This window comes from Amblyomma maculatum, chromosome 1 (genome assembly GCF_055883805.1).
Source record: "Amblyomma maculatum isolate TAMU_Amacu chromosome 1, ASM5588380v1, whole genome shotgun sequence".
NCBI lineage: Eukaryota > Metazoa > Arthropoda > Arachnida > Ixodida > Ixodidae > Amblyomma > Amblyomma maculatum.
This window is the reverse complement of record NC_139344.1, coordinates 419,652,331-419,670,562: the sequence shown is the minus strand read 5'-3', so window position 1 is coordinate 419,670,562 and position 18,232 is coordinate 419,652,331. Positions and strand designations below refer to the sequence as shown.

Here is an 18,232-nt window from a genome sequence, read left to right as displayed (position 1 = left end):
CTGCACTCTCCGACCGGATCATTGCACATCGCTTTTGTAAGTGGACCTAGTTTATGTTCCTTTGAAAACCACTTGTCGTCTGAGGGCACAACAGGCACTCTAATATCAAAGGTAGCTCATGCACAGCGTTTGTTAAAAAGTGTAAAGTCCAGGAGGTCTGCTTCTCAGCCGTGCAGTAGCGCGTATTTAGCGTTAGTGGAGGTCCTTCATATTGGAGAGGGTAGGAAAAAATTGTCTTACCACGAAAAAATTCAGAACACTGAAAACTAATTACTAGCACCACGAATTAACTTGGGACATCTCTGAAGACGTCCCAAAAACCCGCCAATTAATATAGGGCTAAATAAAGTTTTTCCTCCTCTTCCTCAGAAGCACATCCCCTGTGGTCTACTCTTTTTACAGTCTGTACGTACTTTTCGATCCGCGTAAAGCTGCAGTTGTAGAACGCCAAAAAACTTTCCTTGTCTGTGATTTTATGGTAGCGTTGTTCTGCACCACCCCGGCTTTTTTTGTATGTTTATTGTCTGTTCTTGACAGTATATTTTTGGGACTGCACCACCCCGGCGGGGCACGTTAAAGGTTCCCAGGTGGTCAAAATTACTCCGTAGCCCTCTACAACGGCTCCTCTTTCCATCTTTCAGCTTTAACTCCCACCTTCCTCTCTTCCTTTACGGGCCCCGCCGGGTTTGTGCAGTGGTAAGACGCCCGACTACTGTGCCGGAGTACCCGGGTTCGAACCCGACCTCGACGGCTGCGTTTCAATGGATGCGAAATGGAGTGGCGTCCGTGTGCTGTGCGATGTCAGTTCACGTTAAAGAACCCTAGGTGGTCGAAATTTCCGGAGTCCTCCACTACGGCGTCTCTCATAGCCTTAGTCGCTTTGGGACGTTAAACCCCACAAACCTCTTCCTTTACGGTGCGGTTCAGGTGTCCACAGAAACAAATATTACAAATACTGCGCCTTTCCCTTCCTGTGAAACAATTATTAGCGTTAAGTACTCGGGCTCCACCGCGGTGGGGCAGTAGTAAGACGCCAGACTACTACTACTGCTACTACTAAGTATTTTGGGGTATTCTTGGGGGTGGGGATACTGGACGAGGGTTATGCCGGCCTTAGTCGTGGCGGCACTCTTGGCATCCAGGGGATGAGGAGCTGAAATGTGGGGAAGGGGGTGAGGGAGGATGCTATGGACTACTGTGCTGGATGTGGTGGCGGTAGAAACATTTATTGCCAATATTACAGAGGGTGGAGGCGCAGCCCCCTTCCTGTATAGAAGACCCTCTTATAACGCAAAGGAAAGCCATTCGAGGGCTATCCTAGAAAGAGCGCAAGTAAAATCATACGCTGGTCATGATAGGAGGTACTGATGAGTAGGTGCTGCTAGTATCCTAGGCCACCTCTGGTAAAGGAGGATGTGGGAGTGAGGGACAGGGAAGTAGTGTGTGTGGAAGGCGCCCTGGTTCGCCACAGAGCTTGCAAGAAGGAAACTGATCAGGAAAGCGCGAGTGGAGAAGGATGATATGGGGCAGGGTGCATTTGTAGCTTGCGCCATTGGGCAGCTTGTGTTATTGCGAGAGTCGGGGCAGGAGGTGCGCAAGTTCTCCTATTTTCGCAGTTTAGTTAAGGATGTCACGAAAGCACAGCAGGCATTCCCCGGCATTTGAGGAAGGTCATTCCTCCCCAGCCTGAAAAGTGAGACTTCGGGCTAGGGAGTGAGCCTCCTTATTACCGGAAAGGCCCGCATGTGCGGGCGTCCGAATAAGGCTGACAGATTGGCTGGGTTGCCAAAAACGCAAAAGGTGGTAGTGTTGGGGGGACACTAAACCACTGGGAAAGTGAAGGATGGCCGATTTTGAATCCGAGATTATTTTCGGGGCGGGCGTGTTCATGGCTAGTGCTATGGTAGCCTCCTTCGCCTCTATTGTAGAATCGGTGAGCATTGACCAAACAGAGAATTTTGTATGATTGTTTGTGACTGCTGGTACCTTACGATGGGCGTTTGCATAAGTGGCCGCATCTAAATATGCTACATTGGGGTCCACTCAAGCCAACTAAGAGCTGTTGAAAGCCGCCTGGCTCATATACTTTACACTAAGTCAAAACTCCATTTAACGAAACCCGATTTAACGAAAATCTCGATTTAACGAAGGTATCCTAATTCCCCCTCAGACGCCCATAGGGTTCAATGCTTTGACTAACCCGAAATAACGAAACCGATTCCGTGATCTGTCCCGATTTAACGAACCTTTTTTCGAGAAATAAGGGTGAAAAAGTGTTAATTTTTGGTCTATTTTGTAGACAGCACCCCAAAATTTATAAAGTTCACCGACTTTGGCAGAAAATAAATTTGTAGTCCCCTCGGGCCTTTCTTGTCGAGAAAGAATTTTTGTTGTTTCTTTTCGTACGCGCTGGCGGCGCCGGTCGTGGTGTTGGCGCTACCCACTCGAAAGTAGCGCGGGGGGTCATGACGATGACTATACGGACCCCCAAAGATTGCGCTAGTTGTATGATTACCAACTTTGGCGCCAATTTGTCATTAGCTGTGTGGCTTGCCGTCCCGTCGGCGGTATTTAGGGAAGATTGTTGCGCCGCTAGCCGAACCGTCCTTTGGGTCGGTGCTACCGGCGTGAATTCGTCACGCGCAAGTGCGACGAAAAGTGAAAATGGTACGTGCTAACCGATACGACCGCGATAAGCTGGTACGGTTTATGCGGATGCAAAATGCATTATGTTCAATGGGTGCTCAGTCGCGGACTTGACTTTAACACTTTTAAAACTAAAGTACTGTTTAAGCGGTTACGTTTTAACGAGGTTTTACTGTAATCGAATGTACTGAATTATGTGCCCAAGAAATGCCTCATTCAATTTAACGAAGTTCTCGATTTAACGAAATAATTCACGGCTCCCCTCAACTTCGTTAAATCGAGTTTTAACGTATTTCTGTTCGTGAAAGCAGAATGTTGAGCGACACTATTTAGCTAACTTTCTGCGTATAGCTGTAAGGAACGAAGAAATAGTACTCCTAATTGCGATGTTTCCAGCTGCTAAGACCAGTGGGTTTACATGTTATTATTCAAAAATACTATCCCGTGACCTGCTGGTCGTTTTATTCACTCGCCCATTTCGAACACAGAGCTTCATTGAAAACGGCGGTCAAGTAAGAAAATTGAAACTTTATATCTATGACAAGCTTTTGGAGTCAGTGAAGGTTCACCGCTTTCAAGCACAAGCTTTTGTGCTTATAGATTTATCGTTTAAGGCGAATAAAAAGTCTTCTTGCATAAACCGTACGCAGTGCAAACTTTTCAGTCAGCTGGTTTTCAAAACAGTGAAGCCAATTTGCTCTTCATTACAATAAATTAAAAGACAGGCAATACGGCTTTATCAGCTAAGCATTTTAAGCCCGAAAAATGATGAGGCAGCATGGCACTCAACAGCTCCCAGTTGCTTTCAGCAGGTAAGGAAGCACTGTTGTGATGGACACACATATGGGCCATCGCTTAATTAGCATAAGAATGTTTCACAGTAAAACAACAAGAAAACGCGAGAGTGCTATAATTATATGCCAGACAGAACTAATTCATTTTTTCAGGCATTTAGATAATTGCGCTCCATGCAGGATCACCACTTCGCAGAACCACCGGTCAAGCAATCCCTAGAACAGGCCAAAAGGTGAATATATTCATCCGCATAAAAAAGGAGCCGTTCTTGAAGTGGCGTCTGGTAGGGTCGACGTAGAGAGGTGGACAGTACAGGGCGGCAAACAAGCGGGAAAAAGATGGCAGCATCCACATTCACTGCGTTAGACTACGTGGTGCTGGTTGGGCTGCTGACACTGTCGGCTGGCATCGGCGTCTTCTTCGCCTGGCGTGACCGCAGAAGAAAGTCCACCAGACAGTTCCTCACGGCCAACAAGGAATTGGCGTGGCTACCGGTGTCGATGTCCATGGTGGTCAGCTTCCTTTCAACCACTTCCATCCTCGGGCTTCCCTCGGAAGTGTTCATGCGTGGCTCGGCCTTATGGACGGGCGCAATATCTTCCTCATTGGCTGTGCTTATGGCTGCGTACGTGTTTCTGCCCATGTACTACAACATGGACATCACCAGCATTAACGAGGCATGTATAAATATCTGAATTTTCTTTGTTAAATAGTTTTGCCTTCCGAGGTTAATTATATATATATATATATATATATATATTTTTTTTTCGGTTCATCTTGCCCCCAGAGTAGAGTATACTAACTTGAGGAAGCTTTGACACTTCGCCAACGGTATATCTTAGCCCATTGATACGCCTCTAGAGCGACTGGTAAAATTCGAATTATTCTAAATGAATTCGTATCAATTATTACGGCGTTCGAAACTTAAGCAAAAGGGTTCTAAATTCCGACAGTGTCCTTGTAAGAAATATTATCACGGTTCCTGAGAAGCATTCTGGCAGCTAACAATATTGGTTTGTGAGATAAAAATAAAGCGACTCTAAAATTGTTCATTTGGTTACACAGAAAGTATTTAACCGTCCCACTCGTCCTCGATAAACTACGGGAGTGTACAAAAGCTGCCCGGTGTCACCCTTTTCTATTTTTTTTTTCACTTTGCATAAACGAATTATTCTGATATATTACTCTTGGAGGTTAATCGTGGATTTTGGGAAGATATTTAGAGCGATTCCATGGGAAAAACAACACTTAGCTGCTTGCTTATTATCCAAAAAGATTATCCCTCCTAAACAATAATCTTTTTTCAGCGCTAGTCGATTGCTTGGTCATTAAACCCGGCAATACTTGCTAGATACACTGTTTTTTACAATATTTGACTCGTTAATGTGTTAGTAGAGTCGACGATCCAAACCGATAATTAATTTTGCGAGGAATGGCAAGCGTTTAAGGCGACTGGATCTTTTACGCCTGAAACATCGCGAGTTGTGTGGCTGGCGCCGACAATTGTCACCTCACCCATCTCTCTAATCGTTAGCCAGCCATTACTCAGGTAGCCTTGCAAAGTATCGTCAATACGGCACAAAACAAAGAAACTTATGTAAGCTCAGCCTCTTGCATGCTAATTGGATCACCGCGTTAAAGAAAGGAGATGTATGAACAGATCGGCCATGGTTTGAATTTTTCTTTCACAGTACTTGGAGAGGAGGTTCAATTCAACCACTTTGAGGAACATCGCGTCCGCTCTTTTCATCGTACAAACGGTGAGTGGTCCCTTCACCGCTATCTTGATAAAAATCACCAATAAAAATTGTGCTATATTTATGAAGTGTTTATACCTAAAACGTGGTCTGTGGCTACTCACTTTGCATGATTTTATTCCCCCTCTACCTCTGTAATGACGGAACAGAAGCTGCAGGGCAAATGAATGCATTTTTGTCAGCTGAATTTTAACACTTTCACTCCATCTTATGAGCGCTTGCACATGCGGTTTTGCTTCTGAAAAGCCGGCGTAATAAAGAATATCAGTCCATCACATGCTTTCTCGGTCAAAGAGTATACAAAGCCACCTGGTAAGCTTTCCGCATATACCCGAAGACCCAGAAACTTAGGAAGTAATGATCTCAGGCTGTTCTCTGATATATATTGCGCTCGGTGTGGGCTGTACACTGAAGTAATTGTATTAGCTTAAGGCCTCCGATTGTGGCAACAAAGCGTGGCAATGTGCTTTGGCTCCGTGTGACTACCCGCCTAGTTTAAAGCCGAGCGGAATCGAATCCTTCCACCGTTCGTAGATGCAGTCGCTCAAAGTGGCGCTCCCCTCACGCCGACCGGACAGTGAGTCATTCTCTTGAATTTTCAAAAGGAACACGGTTTCCAAGAACGAAACGTGTTGGGCGCCGCCTTTGGTGGAATCAAGGTTTAAAAAGAAGCTGCGCAAGCGGAAGTCGCCTTACCTAGCATTGCACGGAGGTGAAGCTACGCGGCCATGTTGCCATGAGCAAGAAACAGGAGCCGCATATCGCCCGCCGCGCTTGATGCCTTGCCCCACAGTGGTTTTCAATCGCTATGACTATAGTTTGTGGTAGTTAATGAATAACAATTATGACATATCATGACTGCTAATGACGACGAAACGACAATTGTGTCAAACGACGACTTGAAAAACAGCGATTGATTAGAAACGGGTAAAAATGCTTAGCCATGAGTAGCGACTAAAATGATCGACTACAATGACGGGTTGAAGCAATCCACCGTGAAGTGCGTCGAACATGAATTGTCCCCGTCTCATAGCTGCCAACCTTCCTGCAGGACTGCCCACTCCCACAGACTACGAGCTCTCAGCATGCGCCGCTACAGATCGCTACGTTTTCAGTATGCTCGAAATTGGTACTTACAAGTGAAACGGAATCACGGAGCTCTTTTCGCTCCATTTGTACAGCCGCACGCAACGCACGAAATAACCAATTTTCACTGCAACATTCAGAAGCTACCGCGCCAACTACGCACCACGGTGGACGGCGCGTTTGCTTCCTATGGCTGGATGGCGGCGCGTGTCTTCAGCTCTGGAGCGTGCTCTCCGCTACAGTAGTTTTAAACCTCCTCGGGTTGAACAATTTTATAAGGCGGAGCAAGGGCGGATTGTTATAGGCAATAGCTGCGTAACAGGGAGGCTTCTCACGCCGAGAATCGCATACTCGCATGCATAATTAGACCCCCTGGGACGAAATTTTAAACATGCATATCTCAGGACAGTGGCCCGTTGCTCAAACTACAAAATAGAATAGCCCTCAAATAAACTTCGTCCAAGCTCTCATTAAACCTATGCGCGTCAAATTCAGCCATTGAAAAGTTATTCGATAAATGTACTTAATTACTTAATTTACAGGAACAATTACTACCCCGATTTGCGTCTGCCTGGCCGCATTATCACCGTGCAAGAGCGGACTTAGAGTACAGCGTTTCGAATTAAAAACTCAGTAAATTCGAATTTTGAACACGCTGCATATACATATATCCACGACTAGCTGCGTTTATATCAGTGACCACTGTATTTTTGTGAAATCAATAGAGGACATGGGAAAAGAAAAATGGTGCACAAACGAGATAAGAGATACGAATGACCCTGAGATTAGTTTATGTGAAACGTTTTCAAGGAGTGCTCGCTCGCTCCGCATGAAGACCCAGAGTATCAGGAGCTTCAGTTGCCTCTACGGAGAGTATGGCGAGGCCGAAATTTTTGTTTCTTGCCCATTAGATACATAATTTTTGCAATATCTACAGATTTTGTATTCGCTAGCGTCAAATGTACAGTAACTGTCAGACCCATTTTCAGCACTCAGAAGTGTAGTACATGCCGAAAAATAGTGCTTTATGTGCTTTATTTGCAATGCGCACAGCCACTACGGAATAAAAGTACTCAAAAAGATTGTTACGTGTGCTCCCTGCCACCGATATTTGCAGCAGTTTATTTGCAAAACATTTAGGTTGCAAATTTTGTTTTATTCTGTGTTTCCATGCCTGTTTCCAACAGTTAATTAAGCTGACACTGTTGTGTCCTAGACGTATTCTTTCTTTCCACAGACTAAGCAATATTATCGTAGCTGGCAACAATACAGAGCCTTTATGTATAACAAGGTGTGTTTCTAGAAGAGATAAAATGGCATTGGCTTAATTATAGATAAGCACTCAAGCTTTACATGCGAAAACATGAAAGATGCTTGAGCTAAGCTAGACATCTAAGGATTAAGCAAGCCTAACACGATAAATAAGGCTTAGGAAGGGGTAATAATGCCCCTGTGTGCTCGTACGCGTTCAGACTTCACTGTCAAACTTCCGCTCAGATAGGTCTAATTACTCTTAACCTTGGCCTTGATCATAGTCATGGCTGTCATGGCCACTCATAGCAAGTTTTAGTGCAACTCTGTAGAGCAATGCTGAGCTTGGCTGTTGCCGCAGCAGCAAATGGTTAGGCTGAAGGAAACCGCAGTATTTGAGAATCGGAGGAATCCACCCCGCTTGTCTAGGAGTGCTTTAACAATAGAATTTAGACTACCATTTTTCCGCAAAAATTTTTCATGGCCTTTATTCAAAATGGCTTTGCTCTTGCAGCTTCTCTACATGGGTGTTGTACTGTACGGACCTTCCTTGGCTTTGGGTTCAGGTGAGGGGAAATTTGGCAGCTCATCTGCAATTTCCTTTGCTTGCTAAAACACGCCTCAAATATTACTCACCCCCGCCACGGTGCTGGATTGGTTAGGGCGCTAGACTTGTGAGTCCAAGGGTTTAGGATTGAATTCCGGCCGCAGCGGCTGCTTTTCGATGAAGGCGAAAAGCAAGGCGTCCGTGTGCTGTGAGATGTTATTTCACGTTAAAGAATCCCAGATGGTCGAAATTTCCAGAGCACTCCACAATGGCTTATTTCATAGCCTGAGTGGTTTTGCGATGGTAAACCTCACAAACCAATCAAATATTCCCCACTTCAGTGTGTTTCAGCACTTGCAAGAGCAACGATGTCATTTCACGTCTAACAATCTCAGGTGGTCCAAATTTTCTAAACACTAAAATAAGGCATCTCACATAGTGTTATTCTTTCTAAAACGTTAATCCCTACAAACTAAACCAGACATTAGCTTATGTTTGGCATGATATTTGCCGCACATCTGTGGTCAGTAAGAAACTTCAACCTGCGCACCATTCTGCAGAAATGATAGGACGGCGGTGCTATAGGTACATACGATACCACCAGCACAGCATTTTTCCTTCAAACCATTCAGCGCTGGCATCATATAGTTCTTCGTGTGTTATTCACGTAGTGCATTCATTTTAATAACTCGTAAGCATCAATTGTATATTTTTTAGGCTTGCTCTCTCCAAACGTTGTGTACACGATTTCGTTGTAACCGAACGAGTTACCAAAAAGAGAATGATTGTTCTAGATACAGGAGTGAAAAACCTCGTCTGGGAAATTGTATGAGCAAAATGCAGTTCTCAGGTAATTATATATAGCGAAAAAAAAAATCAATCAGATGTCAAAATAGCAGGCAGAGTAATGATGACGTCCGGATGGGACGTCACACGTCAGATCACGTGATGCGTGGTAGGTTCACGTAACGCGTGGCAAGGATCATCTCACCGGAAGTCTGACGTGTTTGCATGTGTGTCACGTGACAAAAAGGTGGAAGTTTGAGAAAAAAACAGTAATAAAATGAGCAAATTAGATCACACAATCTGTTGACTTGTTTAATCGAAGACAACCTAAAAAAAAGATAAAACAACATGCCCACACCTTGCTACACAATGTCGTCAACGATGCAGCTGCTATCATAATTTCCGCAATGTGAAATCTCAATAAGGGAGGAGTGGTATACCATGTGCAGCAACAACGCTAAGGCTTACGCATTTCTTCAGTGCAGATTCTGCAGTGCTCTACTCTCATTATTTCCTTAAAATTTTTGTGCATTTCCTTCGTGGTTCATTTTTTGGCACTAAGGCAGTTATAGGTCTCTTCGATGTCATCCTAAGTGTTGTGGTGTTTGTGGTCGAGTGAAACACGTATCTCAAGAGATATTTCCTTAAACGATGCTTGTGCAGAATTTGTCGAGATCAGCTGCAATGTTTCTCGAAACGAGAGTGAATGCCAGCTGCCATCTTCCAACAGACCGGAACCTAAATTAGTTTTGAGGCTAAGATAGTGAATCAGGCTGATTGATTTACACATTTTAATTCGCAATCATCCATCTAAAACAGATTGAAAGAAAAGAAGACCTGATTTCAGCTAAATGTTATGTGATGATGAGTCATCCATGTGAGTGAACCCCCATATCTTCTCGGAGGCAAGAAAACAGAAAATAAATGCGGAAATACCCAGAAGTATAAAAGATTCAAGGTAACTGTGCATCCAGATCTAGGTCCCCAAATAGAACTCTTTGTGGGGCTTCCGTGGAACCCCTGAGGTGGACCCCAGTTGTTATAAGCTATGGCATCACAGTGGTTTTTCGCCATTTTAATACCCATGCCAGTTTTAAGGGAAAACGCGGGGAGTCTTATACCTCTGTCACACGGGCTGTTTTAATGTCCATTGAGTCGATGGAAATCGAACTCAATGGGGATCGGCCTCTGCCATACGGCAGTTTTCAATGACGATTGAACTTAATCGACATTGACTCAATGAGGTTCGCGAATGGCTATTGGAATGCCGAGGAACATTGAGAGCGGCCCCACATTCAACCTAAGGTGAAACACAAGACAAACCTAAAAGGAACAAACCATCTTCTGGAATAAATTATTTATATTACATCAAACAGCTTGTCAACTAGTTTTTCGGGTGTCAAAATGATCGCTCAAGAGAATCTTCGCTGATCAAATGTAAACGAACTGACGCTGTTCTAGGTATTGCTCTGTGGCAGTGCGGCATGCGGCAACGTTTCACTCATGTTCGCCTTTTAGCACGCTTTGCGACGAAGGGCTCCACATGTGCTTCTAACGATTACAACTACGAACGCAGCGAAGACTACCGCCGAGCTGTGGAAGCATCGCTGGCGCAAAATCAGTGCGTCGATTGCATATCGTTCGTCGTCGTTCCGCCGTTGCTTGCCTGTGGTTCCCGTGGGTTATTATGTGCTGTGAGGTATTTCAATGCCCTACTCTGAGCGAAATTTTGCTTAAATATAGCACTTAGTGCAATATCCGCCTCTTATTATTATGTTTCACCGTCATATTTTTACTGGATGTTGCTACCCGTGGCGCCATCTGTCAGAGCACACGCCCACTAAACAATGGTCATTGAAATTGAAATTTGCCGTATGGCAGTGGTGCATCTTTCAAAATTTCAATGGCCCTTTACTCAATTGGCATTCAGATTGCCCGTGTGACAGAGTTATAAAACTGGGCTATCCTCAACCATGTTAATGTAAGTGTGGCAAGTGCTAACTGAGCGCACGTTCCCACATCAGGCCCACACATGCTCATTGGGCAACTTGAGGGCAGAAGCAAATCAAAACCAGACTTTATGTATACAAAACAGGGACTTATTGCTGAGCAGTGTAGAGGGTGCGGCGCTGGACGTTGTACGGCTGAAAAATACACGACTGTAAACGCTGTTTATCGTTCCCTGCGAACATGGCCCAGCCAGCTCGGCTCTACCGCCTTCCTGAAAATGAGCATGCCCGCATGCTTATCGCATGGGCCCCTGTGGAGTGTTCGAAAAAACGGGAAAGGAATTGGGCATTTATCAAGAAAAAAAAAAAACGCGTTAGCCTAAATCGGGCTACTTTGCTCAAAACACAGTAGGATTCGCATGGGCTGGGGCAGGTCTGGAAAACAGTCGTGCTCCTTGCGGACCACATGGGCCCTTTGTGGGGTACTCTGGGCAGATACAACACGGATATGAGCGTTATGGAGGAAAAACCTAGGCTTGCTCTAAATGAGCTAACCTCGCATGTGCGGCGGCTGTGTTGGAAAGCGGCCATGCCTGCATAACCGACCACCTGTCGGCCGCTTTAGGGTACGTGCAACTATAGGTATTATATAGATAAAGCCTCTAAATGCAACAAGAATGTGTGCTTTAGGCAAAATGTAGATCCATTAAGCCGTATAAGACTACCCGCGAAACGCCGTTATATGTCCAGCTTCAGCTATCACTGCACTAGGCCGTTATCGCACGGCCTACTGCCAACATTGGCCTATTGTGATACATTTGAGGTCATATGCAATACACTGTTGAGGTTCTGTGCAGTAAAATAAAAATGAGCCTAATCGGGGCAGGAGATGAAATGCCGCAGTAGACTCCAAATGGACCGTTATGTTTTGTATTGTGCCCTATTACATATGTAATTCGTTATACACCTATCCATACGCGCCTCTTCGCGACAATTTACAAACAGTTGTGATCGCATTCATACAATCATTAAAGATTACATATTTTCTGATCTCGCAAATATGCGCTTTGTGCAGATATAGACAAAACGGAGCAATCACTTTGCCATCCTTCCCGTTATGCACTGGGCAACTACCATGTTTTTATTTCATCAATATTATTCGAGACACCGCATCAAAATAAAATATCTTCCAACCATCTTAGAGAGGCCAATGTAGGAGATTACAGAAAGGTTACATGAGCTGCCCATATTAGTCAGGTACCGAAAAAAATGAAAACACTTAGGCGCATTGCATTGCCCAGCTGGAATGATATAAATATTCATTCCTCCATTTTTCTCTTTTGACAATTGCTGAGACTGAGGCGGTCACAAAATGTTAAGCTAGACTCCTAAGGAGAATATTTGGGCAAAGCGAAATTGGGCTCGTCCCCGTAGTATCAGCATCAGAATCGTTTAGTTATAAAGAAAGAGCAAACTGGCAGGAGCGTCAGAAGGTTCGTCATCAGGGGCTGCCCAAGTTGGTACGATTTGGGACCGATTGAGTGTTTTAGTACGTTTTTAACATCCAGTAATTCGGACTGCGTATGAGCAGCTGTATTGGGCTGTCCAAACAGACCCAAACTGCGACTGATTGGGGCATATCTGGGCAGCCCACAAGAGACTCTTCAGGGTAACATATGCAACGCCCGCGCACGACCCGCCTCAGCTGTCCACTGACGCCCAGCTAGAACCCTTTCCCCCCGCCCTTCATGACCCGCTTTGTACTAATTGAAATACTATGAGCCTCACTGTGGCTTTGTTTGAAGCCGGAAACGCTCAAAGTCGGGTCATATTTGCCGTTACTATCAGCTACCCTCTCTAGCAGATTAGGATGACTACGTAGCGTAGCATTGAGAGACAACAGTCAATCAACAAGGCTCGTAAGTAGTCCAACCAGCCACCTAACCACACATGCAGCATGTTGCCTCAACGCGCTTCTTACACAGCACATTCATATTCTCTTGGGGAAATTTAGCACTTCTGCAGTGTTAAATGCAGTATCTTAGTTTTTAACTTGAGGCTGTAGGATGCCAAAAACGAAATTGATGGCACAAGAACGAACTTTCTGCTTGGAGACAATTACGTACGCAAAACATAAAGCAAATGGGGCGGCGCGCAATGCAAATCCCTTTTTCTACAGTTTTGATAGGAACCTTGCCCATGTTAGCTGTGTGACACGCAACATAGTAGACCAAGGTTTCTCTGTAACAGGAAAAGACCCAGTGAACTCGATATGCAGGACACAAAGGACAGCTCATCAGTACCTTGGAGAAACGCGACAAACACGACTAACCGCAAAAAATATGGCGCTTTATTAGCTTTTCTGCAACCTGAGTATATGTCGTAGATGAACAATGCAACGAAACTGAAAAAGCGCGAATCGAAAAAGTATTGCTGAAGTTTGCATAAATGAATGAAGATTTATTGACCATTTTGTCCTGGTAACAACTTTTTTGAGCAAATGAAATGACAGTTTACTCTGTTTTCATTGTCATGTTGAAGTTCACTTGTACCCTACATTTCGCCTTTCTGCTGCAGTGACTGGAATGCCAGTGTGGTCGTCCATAATCTTGTTCGGAATTGTATGCACTTTCTACACCGCAATAGTAAGTAGTAGTCTAAAATCTAGACGCAATAGCCGAGGGTTGACGACCACTTCACCTCGCTTTCTGCACTTTGTACGTTTCCTTACCCATTTCTTTTCCAAATGACGCATTCAGTGCGATTGTTCACAGTTTGTGCGTTCTCCGTGATAAATGGCATGGCTTCATGATCTTCTAAACTTCCCCATGCTTTAGGTTTGTTATTTTTGTTATGACAAAATTATTCCTGTGACCTCTGCTTCATCCATATACTCAAGGGAACACTACAGACCTTTTTTTTTTTACGAACGAAGAATACTACGAAACGAGACGATAGTGATAAGACTTCTATAAGCCAATGTCACATAAACGTCTGCAATGATCACACCAATGCCTAAAAAAACGCTGTGGTTTTTTTTTTTTTGGAGTGGATTGAGTTTATTGGAGGAAAGAAGCAAAAGGTACACAAAAAAGTACAATTACATAAATATCCAACAATGGTGCACTCAAAAATAAAAATTCTAGGGGCACTTTGGACTACTAAAGTGCGGCGATGACGCGAAAGCGTCTGTAGCGAAGTGGTCCGAAGCCATCCACTACGGCCCCTCTTTCTCTCTGCTTCACTGCCACCTTTTTCCTTTTCTTTACAGCTCGGTTAACGTGTCCAGGGAGAACTGTGACGAATATTACACCTTTTCTTTGCTGTCAAGCATTTTGAAACGCCTCTGATGCCTGCTGTGCTGCGTCTATTTTTATATGCTGTGTGGTACGGCGTTCGAGGAAGCTCCAAATAAAAGGCGCCGCACGGACTCCTGGATCGAACACTCGGCGTGATCCGCTTCGTATATGCGTGAATCGCCTGGTGAAGTTTTCACTTGTCGGGACGTCATGACCAGATAGGACATCATTATCACTTCCTGTTACTAGTCATGGCCGGATGTGACACCATGATGGTGTCACATCCGGTCATAAAGTCCCGGCCGATGACGTCACCATGTGATAGCATCACCAACTAGAACTAGATATCAGGCATGCGAACAGCTGGCGAAGCGAGCGAAGGCGAGCGCAACGATGAGGCAGGCAGTGTGACGTCATACCAAACCGCGGCGGCTGCTCTGCGGCAAGCACTGGCACCCGCCAGCTACGCTGGTTACTAGGCAACGGCTCAATGTCATTCTGTGCTGCCTCGGAGCATCGCCACATCGAAATCGCAAGTTCGTGGCTAGTGTAGCTTTCGCTACAAAAGTGATTTCGAAGAGAAACACACAGTGCGGAAGGAAAATTAATCTGTCAGTAAGCGTCCCAAAGTTTGGTAATGTTACAGAACACAAGCACGGCGAAGACAACTATAACATATATATTGCAAGTATCATTAATAAATGATGAAAAAAAGCTTTAAAACGTAGCTTCGAAGCTCAGGGTGGATATTATGTTTGCATGAGAAAAAGTCAGGAGGGTGTTTCATTTAGTCTCAGTTCGGCTAAGGATTGATTATGAGCGGCTAACAGTGTCAACGACCGAAAATTTTTTTTGCTTTTCACGATGCGCATGATGAAAGAAACGTATCATGGCACTTTACCGTAAGCAGTAAGCCGTGCAGCGACAATATTTTTAAGGAAAACACATAGGTGAAATAGGTTTCGAAATGCATGCAACAAAGGTAGTTTTAATTGTGCTTTTGTTTCAAATAAAACTAAATCCCCTTCAATGGTAGGAAAGAGTCTAAACAAGGGTAGATCATGGAAGCCTCAGTTCGCAGGTCGAGCTAACCTTTTTCGACAGGTGGAAGCTTCTTCGTCTGGGCGTAATTTCTTTCTGTAATTCTCAAGACAGGTCGAGCTCAGTGAATCTCTATGCTCTCCAGCGATTGTACGAAAGTGATGGGTCCATAATTCTAAACTCGGTAACCGAATTCAATATTGCGATTAATGCCGTTTATCGCGCTGAAATTGCTACATGAGAAGTCGCGTCTATGTTGCGGTGAAATATTTGTAAAATGAAGGGCATTTAAAGGTAGCAAAACTTGTTTTGTAATGTATCGTATAGACAGATGGGTCTCTTGACATAACAGCTATATCTTGCACGAAAATTTAATTTTGATGCCTAGTTACCAATATTAAGATCAGGCTCCTAGCCACGGTTCGCGCAGCCCCTGCAGCGGCCGTCGACTGGAGCCGAGCAGATGCCGGCGAGTGCCTGAAGCCCCATTACAAGCCCCGGTGCTGCTCCGTATTACACAAATGCATTGAGAAGAAGCCATGGCGACAAACGCGTCTAGGCACGTTTGATCAGCAAAACTCCATGCTCGCCGGCGACGTGAAGGCGCGCCCTGCTCGGCCCCTAGCTCCGCGGCAGATCCGCAATGGGAGACCAGTGCGTCCGCTATTGGGCCGCCGCCAACAGCTGCCTCAATCGCTTCTGATAATTCAAGCGCAACAATGACGCCACACAGATACAGTGACGACATTGACGATTGGTTGCGCTTGAAATTTCAGAAGCAATGCACCAACATGCCCCGCGAAGGGTTTTACCGTACCGAAGTGCCGTCTAGAATTACACTGTTCAAAGACCAGCGGCTTGCTGGTCTGTAAAAGAAGGGGCAACGCATGTTGTCAAGTGAGACCGTCGTGAGCGTCCATCGAGTGTTGTGCTGCTGGCCGGAGGGGACGTGGGGGATCTCCCTGGCCGGTGCTGTACGATGACGGTTGCATCCAGTCAGAAGCTTTCGGCCCCCGTGCCGATGTTGTTCTATCCTTTGCCATGCCAGTAAATAATGTAAAAAGTCACCTTTTGTTCCCCTCTCTCGTCGACTTGGAGCCTTGATACAGCGATTAGAATTGCTACATTAGCGTTCTGGCTCTGAAATGGCCGGTCGTCGCGTTGGCAGAGGATGGTCCAAGCGGCCCCAACTCTCCCACAGTTAACACTGGTAGCAGCGATTTTATCGTGAGCTGCTCGACCCGCCACTTCTAACACTAGTGCTAGTGACAGGTTGTCAACAAATTCACCACAACGGAAGTGAATAGATAAAGTGCTTAGAAGGGTGGCTCTTAGAAGTTACCACGTATGTATACAACAGACACACCCTTTCCAAAGCTAATTTAGATGACGTTTGAGAAGCTTCATTTTCTGAGTAGTACGTATGAACATTATTTTATCATAAAGAACACACATTTGCCATTTGTCATAGCAACAACGCTAGAATCCATATTCTCTTTTTTTTTATTATTGTAGGAAAGACTGACGACGCGAACTAGTCCAGCTTAGAACAGGAAAGAAAGTCAGGTTTTTCAGTATTGAGCTGATGTTGCTGTTACGTAGATGACACTGGCTGTGAAGCCTTTATAGATGCGGTGACTGCATTGAGGTGGCGCGATAGGATGGGAAGCCAAGTGGCCGTGGTGCGTATGCGCAACTGATACGATTCCATTCGCTAATGATGAGGTGCTAGAATTATTACATGATGTTGTAATCGTGGCAGTTATTCTAGTTTTGCATGAATGTGCGCGTTAGCTGCTATGGATGTAATTCTGAACAGTTGTGTATTTTCCAGACCTGTAAAGCAGAATTACCCAGTATTTGGTAAAGCTTTAAGAGCACTTATTTGGCTCTCGATCGAAATGTTTGATGACTGGTTTGTAGCTCGGTATATATCTGTATGCGTCATGGGGCTTTCATAATGTTTTCCGATGTGCTCTCTTCAGCTTTATGATTCAGTTATTGATTGCAAAAGTAAGCTGCATTTACGTATCCTGAACGATGTCTCAAGAAGGCGTCATGGGCGCGAAGGTTCAGTTAAAAATAGCTTTCTTAATGCTCTAAATCTAGCATGATCCTAATGAGAGTTCCGCCTTAGTCCAGAAGTTATTTTATTACTAAACAATTTTTTTTGGGGGGGGAGGGCGGTGCCCAACCTTCATTAGTTGTTAGCCTTTAAAGGCACAAAAAATGAAGAATTTTTTTTTTTTGTCGAGATTTTAATATCTTTAGAAATTAGTGTTGAAAAGGGCACTGCTCTTTGCCGCCTGTATTTGGGCACCTAGCTAAAATGAGACACCTATTTGTCATCAAATAAATCTGCTAGTTTTACGGCGATCTGTATTTTGTATATATATATATATATATATATATATATATATATATATATATATATATATATATATATATATATATATATATATATATAATATATATAATCAAATAAAAGGCAGACCATTTTTCTCCTTTTCCACACATTTGCCGTTGCGGTCGAGCAGTTTTTGCTGCCCACGTCATAGCAGCTCACCGCCACGCTGTTGAGCAAGCGTTTGACTGCTTTTTTTTTCCAGCTTCTTTTTTCGCCCTCAATTTCAGGCTGCGAACTCCCTACACTACTTGCGGACGTTTTTAACATCCACGCACGACTCTCCGTACACTTCCGTCAACTGGCGATGAATTTTGATTAGTTGAACGCCTTTTGCTTCCAGAAACTTATTAACTGCGCTAAATTCGCACGTGGCGGTAGCGACAAACGGGATCTTCATTTCAAATGGCTTTCGTGCCAAGACTAACGGTCCCTTTCGCACCGAGTCAAGGCTTGTTTGGAAGACGGGAAACTATGAACATAGGAGTATGGTGAGCAGCCACGAAAATAATTTCCCTGCGGCCGCAGCCCTTTCGAGACTTTGACGTTGAGATAACTCTTGTATTTTACTCGGTGTATAGTGGCCTCCGGCTTAGCAATTGCGCGTAACACCATCGAGTGCTATTTACCGTGACCTTACTTCAGGCAACCCCAGTCATTCAGTCATTAAA

At 44.6% G+C, this 18,232-nt stretch overlaps 1 protein-coding gene across 1 annotated transcript in view; it reads left to right on the top strand.

Annotated features, from left to right (window-relative positions):
* Positions 1–3,779: 3,779 nt before the first annotated feature.
* Positions 3,780–18,232, top strand: part of LOC146209218 (sodium-coupled monocarboxylate transporter 1-like) — an 87,360-nt gene continuing 72,907 nt past the window's right edge. Inside the window, exons 1-4 of the mRNA XM_084579810.1 lie at positions 3,780–4,118; positions 5,133–5,201; positions 8,050–8,101; positions 13,395–13,462. Coding sequence (XP_084435936.1) covers positions 3,780–4,118; positions 5,133–5,201; positions 8,050–8,101; positions 13,395–13,462 — 528 coding nt within the window. The remainder of the gene's footprint in view (positions 4,119–5,132; positions 5,202–8,049; positions 8,102–13,394; positions 13,463–18,232) is intronic.